This window comes from Cicer arietinum, chromosome 8, assembly GCF_000331145.2.
Source record: "Cicer arietinum cultivar CDC Frontier isolate Library 1 chromosome 8, Cicar.CDCFrontier_v2.0, whole genome shotgun sequence".
Classification (NCBI taxonomy): domain Eukaryota; kingdom Viridiplantae; phylum Streptophyta; class Magnoliopsida; order Fabales; family Fabaceae; genus Cicer; species Cicer arietinum.
Genome location: NC_021167.2, coordinates 23,424,276 through 23,433,768, shown reverse-complemented (window position 1 = coordinate 23,433,768; position 9,493 = coordinate 23,424,276). Strand labels below are relative to the sequence as shown.

The following is a 9,493-nucleotide window of genomic DNA, read 5'->3' as shown; positions in this document are numbered from 1 at the left end:
TACATGATCCACTATAACAACTCATTTAGAAAATAACTTTCTAACAATGTTGTGCTTACGACGAATTTGTCGTTTCTTATCGTTGTAGTAACGATTCTCAATCTTCGCAATAGCCGCAATACTATCGCAGTGGATCAACGCATCTGTCATAGATCTTTTCCATATAGGGATCTCAACTAGCAAACATCTCAACCAGCTTGCTTCTTCACTAGTAGTAGCTAGTGCTATCATTTCAGACTTCATACTGGACTGAGCCAATATGGTAACGCCCCAAATTTTTTGATCCAAAAATTATTTAAAAATATTAGTTTTCTTTTAGAAATAACTATAATTTTTTTTTAGAAGTAGTTCATCATGTAATAATTTGAAGATGCGTCAGAAAATGACTTGATATTTTTTTTTTTTTGTAAAAGAATGTAATGCAATTTACTAAAATATTATTTATTCATTTATTTGCAAAATTAATACTCCAGTTATTAGATCAATATTCATTTATGCTCCAAAATAAAATAAAGTCTCTTTAAGTGAAATTCAAAATAAGCAAGGTTGATTGAAATTAGTTACATTCAATTATTTACCAACAAATGAAATCTCACTTCCGCATTTCTATTAACAGCTAATGATGCAAAGTAAATAACTTTACAATGTATGACAAAATTTTTAGTAATACAAAATATTATTTTTGAAGTAAAGGTCTCATTTTCCCACGCGCGTGCACCAATCAAACATCATTCATACAACTTTTGAGATCATTAGTACCTAAATATTGGTGTAAGGGGTCAGTTCATCCCACAACAAAAATTAAACCAAATAATAAATTAACAACCATAAAATATGAATATAAAATCCTTTCGTCATAAAAGATTTAAAAAAAATGGTTCTTTAATAGTTTTTAAAGATGTATTAAAAGTCATAAAATGTATCTAAATAAATCAAGTAGCAACCGTAGAGCAAATAATTATATCAAAATAAAAATAACAATAGAATGTATGCAAGTTATGCATGCTCCTAAATATATGATCCGGATATAACCAACCACATAGGCGTCCACACAGAAGTCACCCATACCAATGGGGAATAATTAAATCAGCCACACAGGCGTCCACAAAGATGCATATGATATGTTATGAAATGATAATGATGCTCAAAGGTACATGTCACCACTCACTTAGATAATCACACAAATCACCAGCCACTTAGGCAACCACAAAGATAACTTTATTTAAAACTCAAATCACCAGCCACTTAGGCAACCACAAAGATAACAACATTTAAACTCAAATCACCAGCCACTTAGGCAACCACAAAGATAACAAATATTTGAAACACAAATCACCAACACTTAAGCAACCACAAATATAACAATATTTAGAACACAAACCACCAACCATACCACTTAGACAACCACACATATAAAATATTAAAAACACAAATCACTAGCCACTTAGGCAACCACAAAGATATCACTATTTAAAACACAATTAGGCAACCACAAATGTAAAATATTCAAGATAAAATTTTAATCACATATGACATCAAAGTTTTATTCTCATGGACACTTCCAATCAAGAGTCAATAAATTTGTTATCCCAAATATATAACACACAAACACGTGAATAAATGTCTTACAGTCATAACTTTCATTTACAATATTTAAAATACAAATCACCAGCCACTTAGGCAACCACAAAGATAATATTTAGAACACAAATCACTAGCCACTTAGGCAACCACAAAGATAACAATATTTAAAATGCAAATCACCAACCACTTTGGCAACCACAAAGATAAAAATATTTAAAATACAAACCACCAACCAAACCACTTAGACAACCACATAGATAGAATATTCAAAACACAAATCACAAGCTACTTAGTCAACCACAAAAATAATATTATTAAAACACAAATCAAGGTTTGCCGCTAAACACATCACAAAAATCAACTTAATCATGTTATCATAATTAAAATTAAAACTTTACACCAATTCCCCCAAGACTCATATAGATTTCTTAAAAATCAAAACTTTGAAATGAAATAGCACAAAAATCGAAACTTTAAATTAAAGACATCCTAAAAAAATATTACTCATGAGATCATAATAAAAATCATAGCTTTATAATTAAGTACACATAAACAACACACAAATAATAACTTTACATCAAATATATGACATCAAACATATTACTCATGTTATAATAATAAAAATCGAAATTTATAATTAAGTTTATCAAAGCAAACATATTACTCATAAAAATAAAATATTATAGTTAAATTCTTTAAGGCAATTAAAAATCAATATTTTTCTTTTAAGACAACAAGTTTTATATCAATATCTTACAAACTATTAATTTAATATCTAGCCTAACATTGCATGGGGAAAAGCCCTTACCTTAGGCGCTTTCTTTCTTAACACCTCTAAATTTGCACGAGAAATAGCTCACGAGGCAGTAATGAATTCAACACCGATAGATATTGGAATTTACGACTCAGAAAATTATTTTGAGAGTGTACGAATGACAAATAGGTGTGACAACAAGATGCCTAATGGAAACGTATGAACATATAAGCTATTTACGTTGCACTATTACCATTGATTTCTTGTCTAAAATTGAAGTGCACTTAATTCCAACATTACACTATCAATAATTACTATTTCTTTAATTTTATTAGGTTGTTACAAAGCCAATTGAAATCATGTGTATTTATATGTATGAGTTAATTTGGATTAACTAATAGAGTTCACCATATATTGAAGGGTGTCACACACTAATTTTAAATTAAATAAATAAATTTGAGATTGTCACATCATCCTTTTAATTTTTTTATCTAGTAGTTACGAAACCAAAAATTTCATAGAATTATTTTTGTAGACAATTATAATAAATTATAATTCTAGTTTAAAAGAGATGAATGCATGAGATACAAAAAGGACAATGGTCTTTTTGTGTCCTCTCTTAATTGCACAAAAAACTTATAATTAAAATTTATAATCTTCATTTAAAAAATAAATTAAAGGTGTTTAAAATGAATTAATGCACATTATGCCAAGAAAACACCATGAATTGTCATAAAATCTTGTCATAAAGGAGAATAAAAGAATGAGTCAAGTCACTAATTTTTGTTTTTATAGGATGAACCAAAAATATTTCCAAAACACTTATACATAAAGGTTGGTTTCACTAACTATAATATCTCCTAAAATGAATACTTATTTGGTCGCAAATAAAACTAACAAACAATATAACTTATATAAATTCTAATTTAATTAAACAATTCAACTAATATTTTATCAACTAAAATAAATCAAGCAAGACAAGAATACCACTCACACATAATAAAATAAAACAAACATATCTAACACATCAATTTCATGATTATCGAAACTAATCAAATAAAAATGTCCATTTATGAAATAATGACATCATAAATAGTCCCCATGTAATTGTCACGTCAAAACAATTAAATAAAAATGAAGATTATAATTATTTAGGTAGAATAGAGTGTGATAAAATTTAAATTATTTACACATAGAATCGTTATTAATTTAATAATAGCAATTACTAAAAAGATACCTATATAATATATATGAAAATTTTGGGGTGTTACAAATATCGTATGTTCTTCGATTTCCAAGATACAACACCACTCGCTATATTAAAATATAGTCATCGATTGCTTTGGAGTCATCTTATAAGATGTTCCAATCAGCATCATTGTATCCTTCAAGGACTGTAGGAAATATTCGATAATGTAATTCGAGACTCATGGTCCTTTTCAGGTATCTCGTGACTCTTTCCATAGCGTGCCAATGCTCCATACTAGGTCTACTAGTAAACCTGCACAATAATCCCACGGCATAGGCAATGTCGGGTCTAGTACAATCAGTGGCATATGTGAGGCTGCCAATGATGCTCGCATATTCAGTTGTATAACACCTTCACCAGTGTTCTTGAAAGGTTTCACACTTGGATCATATGGTGTGCAAGCAGATTTACCGTCAAAGTATTTATATTTCTTTAGGATATTTTCAACATAGTGAAATTGATCCAAAGAAATTCCCTTTTCTAACCTAGTAATCTTGATTCCAAGGATTACATTTGCTTCTCTAAGGTCTTTCATATCAAAGTTGTTACACAACAATGATTTCAAAATATTTACAGCATGAATGTTTGAATCAAATATGAGTATCTCGTCTACATAGATACATATGATAGTGCAAATGTCATTTTCAAATTTGTGGTAAATACATTTGTCACTTTCATTCACTTTAAACTCATTCGATATAATAAAGTTATCAAACTTTTCATGCCATTTCTTTGGAGCTCATTTAAGACCATACATGGATTTATCTAACATACATACCCTGTATTCTTGTCCTTGAATTACAAAACCTTTAGCTTGTTCCATAATAGATTTCTTCTTCCGAATCACCTTTTAAAAAAGTTGTTTTAACATCCATTTGGTGTGTCACCAAGTTAAGAATAGTTGCTAGTGATATAAGTATTCAAATGGATGTCATTCTAGTGAACGGTGGAAAAGTGTCGAATATATATATATATATTTTTTGTCTAAAACTGTTGGCTACAAGGTGTGCCTTGTATTTATCAACAGATCCATCGGGTTTTAGTTTCTTTTCCAAAATCCATTTACAAACTATTGGTTTGCAACCAAGAGGCAAGTATACTAAATGTCAGGTTCGGTTAGACTCTAGAGAATCCATTTCATCGTTTATAGCTTCTTGCCATAGATCTGCATCCAATGATGACAGAGCTTCTTTAAGATTTGCAAGATTCTCTTCTAAATTATAAGCCATATATTCTGGTCCATAATCTATAGCAACTCTTACTCTCTTACTCCTTCGAGTTTCTGTTTCGTCTTGTTTGTTGCTTTCAATGCTTCTTGTCACATGAACTTGACTAAGTTCGCTGCCCCCACTATTTCACAGGAACTTGACTAGGTTCGCTGCCCCCACTATTTCTCAATTTAAAAGGGGATTTATTTTCATAGAGGTCAACTTCATTTGACTTTATGATCACTTTTGCGTTTAGGTCATAAAACCTATACGCTTTGTTCTTTACCGCATACCCAATGAATTCTCATTCATAGGCTCTACTGGCGAGTTTAACTCGCTCGGGATCGGGATTCTGACATAAGCCAGACCACCCCATGTTTGAAAATAAAAGTTTAATTATATTTTCTTCACTATCTCATAAGGAGATATTTTGTTTTTAGATTTAAAAACTCTATTCAAAACATAACAAATAAACAATATATTTTCTTCACACCAATGAGATGTAGTACTAGAGTTAAACATACTAGCAACAACTAGTTCAATAAAAGTTATATTATTTTTTCTTTTCAACTTTACCATTCACTTGTAATTATGGTGTAGTTGTTCCATGTATAATTCCAGACAATTTATAAAACTCATTAAATAAACTAAATCATACTTGGAATCTCTTAATCTTTATATTAAATTGATTTTTCAATTTCAGCTGTAAAGATCCTTAACATGCCAAGCGTTTCACTTTTATTTTTCATTTCTTGGTAACGTCTCATCAAGTTCACATATGTCAAAGTGTAATAAATCTAAAGACTTAGATTCTCTAACTACATATTTATGTGAACTCTTTGTTATTTTAGCTTGACTATAAAAATCACATTTTCCAAAATCATTTAACAATAACTTTAGAATTAAAACTAAGTTACTTAATTTTGAAATCAGATGTGTTCACATCACATAGTCTAGCATGTCAAAATTAAAATCACACAACATGTAAGCATAAACAGACATTTTATTGATTTCAACATTCAAACAAAAGAGACATATTAAATTTCAATGTTTAATTTAAATATGCCATGAATGACGTACCTTAATAGCTTTCACAACTTACTTAGAGTATCTCAAACATATCTCGCATTATTGCTGGAACTGTAATAGTTATACAGATCATCAGCAAGTCGATTAAGAATATAATTCTTATCATTATTCTCCCATGGGTTAATTCTCCAACTGTTTTATCCTTTTCTATTTGCTTCAAACTGAAACAATTTATCAAAATGAGAGGCAACATAACCAAATCCAGTAATCTCTTCGGTTGACATGGCAGAACGGAACTTCTTAAAATTGTTGGATTTTGAGTTTCAAAAACTATTTAAAATTCACAATTTATGCCACCGAAGATATTACTGGGTTGAGTCGCGGACTAGGTCGCTCTCTTTAAGACGTTTCGCGGCACTGCCCAAATTGTGCAAGGCAGACTATCAACCACGAAGTCCCCAGGATAAAACAACCCAGATTCACTATATCGGAGTTCCACTGCACCGTAGAAAATCGTTCTAGAATTACACCCTCAATATGGCAGTTTAAGCCACTCTCAATATGACAATTAATGTCACTCTCAATATGGTACTATGACCATTCATAACTACGACATAATAACCGCTCAAAAAGAAAAAAACGAATGGACTACGACATAATAACCGCTCTAAAAACAAAGTGACTACGACATAGCAACCGCTCTAAAAACAAAAGAACTACAGCATAACAACTGCTCAAAAAACCGAAAAGACATAACAACCGCTTTAAAACCGAAGGGACTACGGCATAATAACCGCTCTAAAACCGAATGGACTGCAGCATAATAACCGCTCTAAAACCGAATGGACTGCAGCATAATAACCGCTCTAAAACCGAATGGACTGCAGCATAATAACCGCTCTAAAACCGAATGGACTGCAGCATAATAACCGCTCTAAAACCGAATGGACTGCAGCATAATAACCGCTCTAAAACCGAATGGACTGCAGCATAATAACCGCTCTAAAACCGAATGGACTGCAGCATAATAACCGCTCTAAAACCGAAGGGACTGCGGCATAATAACCGCTCTAAAACCAAAGGGACATAAAGAAAGGGGAGAAGTGGCTCGAAAATCAAGCGAGCAGAATATAAGAGGGAGAAAAGAGAAAGTTGGGAAAAACATCCAACTTTGGTGTACTTTTCACAATAGCTTGAAACTCATTATATAGTGATGGAAGCAAAGTCACATATGTTTTCTAAACAATGTGGGACTTTAGTATGTATAGAATTGGAACAACACAAAATATGATAGATTATCAAAGTGGGATTTCAAAAAATATTCTTTCCAATGTGGGACTTGAATTTTAAAGAAAACAAGTTTCTTTCCACTTAAATTTACAAAAATTATTTCTTTCCAATGTGGGACTTCAACACATTTTTAAATTCACACTATAACATACTTATGTTCCAACAGTAGTCGATCAGCCAAAATTGATGTACATATGTCCCATAGCTCCAGTGAGAAATTCATTCTTATATCTGGATTCTACGGTCACAATTTGACCATCATTAATCTTGATTGAACCTGGTTTTGGATAACATACTGACATTTCAACTGCGTAACCTTCCTCATTTCCTGCTTCCTTTCCCGTTCCGTATCTTGATGTTGATGTACACAATGCATTTCCATTCTAATTAATTAATCCAAAACAAATAATAAATGAGTTTAGTTTTCATTCAGTGTCACTGTAAAAAAAAAATTACAACCTAAGCATATAACAACTAGTCATGTGTATGAGTTAAGAAGTAATTATTATAAAAGTCAAACGTTTCTAATAATCTAACACTTTTGATTGATTGGAAATGCAAAAACTCATTACATTGACATTCTATTTAAATTAAATCTTAAAAGAATAATTATTAGATATTATGCGTGCACTATCACAATATTAACATGACTATATAGAGAATCCACAAAAATATTATAACTTAAGAAACTAATCAAAGAAAACACAATCAAGTTTAACAAAACTTAGTCAAATTAAAATATTAAATTTTACCTGCCCATATAGAGTTGCATTAACAACACCTGAATGCATATGAGCAGTGCCGTAGATAAGGTAACCACATTTATCCATTGAATTGTTTGCTTTTTGAACATGAAATGGGTCATCACCATTATTTTTTGGAATAGTATACTCAACCTGTAAAAATATCAAAAACAATTTGTTAATCACTTGCTCCCAACATGCATAATAATAATTAATATACTATTATGCTTATAAAAAATTAATAGATTGCTATCACAAATTTTTTAGCTTTATTTATTTATTATTTATAATCGTAGTTTCAACCCCGAACCTAATTATCAAACTCCTTGAAGTATCATAATCCAACCACATGAACTACTCATAAAATATAATTGCTGGTGAAATCAAAAAATCGAATTTATTTAAATAGCTTATTTAGTTACCTGGCAATCATGTCTTATTTGAGAACCAATTGTTTTCACCCGATCAGTAGAATCAAACATATAAAATCTAACGGGAATTTGTTGTTGGTCCCAATCAACCCATGTTACTTTGTATCTTAGGGCAAGATTTCTTCTTGGGGCTTCAAACCCCTTTCTCAGTTTGCATTGAAAGTTATCATGGCAACAAAAAATTCCTCATTTATAGTCAGGGCTCAATGGTTTTCCATTGATGTCAACTGACACATTAAAAAAATTATCTGGGAGGTTAAATTGGTCACACCTACATTCACTGCAACTTTTCCTATTTTTTGTGCCACGTGTATCAATGACCATTATGTTAAATAACCATTTCTCTTCCCACCCTTTTGGAATATCTTTAGGGTTACCTACTTCAACTGCAAAAGGATCTGGAATCTTTGAAGTTGTTCCTCTTGATTCACTTCCCAAACCCCAATATTGTGGAAGAATACCTCCATTGCAAGTTCCATAATTTCTTTTGAAAATGGCATCCGCATAAGGATTGGTATGAGCATTAGGATCATGCGACACATTCTTATTTATAAAATTTATAGCAAACCAATGGTGAAGGTATGTTTCATACAATGGTATGGAATTTCCTTCTTCATCAATTAGATCAACGTCAAAGCTCTTCACACCAATATGACCGTTTGAAAACTCAATTTCCATCAATGCTTTTGAAACAACGCTTCCAGCTCCAATTTCAAACTTTTTTGACACAAATGTTGCTGACTTTATATGATTTTCATACTCTTTTTGTTGTGAGTAAATTGTGTTAACTATCCATGCCAATTACATGATGAATAACCAAGGGCGGAAGCGTACCTGTGGGAATTGCCATTGATGAAATCCTGGGATGATGATGATAGAGCCAATGGGTTGGATGATCTTCCTCAGCAGAACACCCTGAAGACCTTGCTCTCTTGATGGGGATAGAGAGAACCAGAGAGTTTTCTCCTTTAGGGTTTTGAAACTGAATAGTCTTGTTGTGTTTGCCTTGGGGACCATTACCCCTATATATAACTATTATTAGTTATATCCCAAATTGCAGTATTTCCAATTCAGCCCCTCATTAAATTAGAAACTGCCTGGTATCTACACTATTAATTTTCATAACTATTATGCTCTTTAGCCATAAACTATTATATATTATTTGACCCCTAGTTTATTGGCTAATTATATAATGACCCTAACAC

At 31.3% G+C, this 9,493-nt stretch overlaps 1 protein-coding gene across 1 annotated transcript; it reads right to left on the bottom strand.

Moving 5' to 3' along the window:
• Positions 1–7,287: 7,287 nt before the first annotated feature.
• On the bottom strand, positions 7,288–8,966 carry LOC101490774 (uncharacterized). Its single transcript, XM_073364628.1, has 4 exons — positions 8,610–8,966; positions 8,280–8,429; positions 7,867–8,010; positions 7,288–7,497 (listed from the first exon to the last, which is right to left on the bottom strand). Exons 1-4 carry the CDS (start codon positions 8,964–8,966, stop codon positions 7,288–7,290), a joined length of 861 nt encoding a protein of 286 aa, XP_073220729.1.
• Positions 8,967–9,493: the final 527 nt, after the last annotated feature.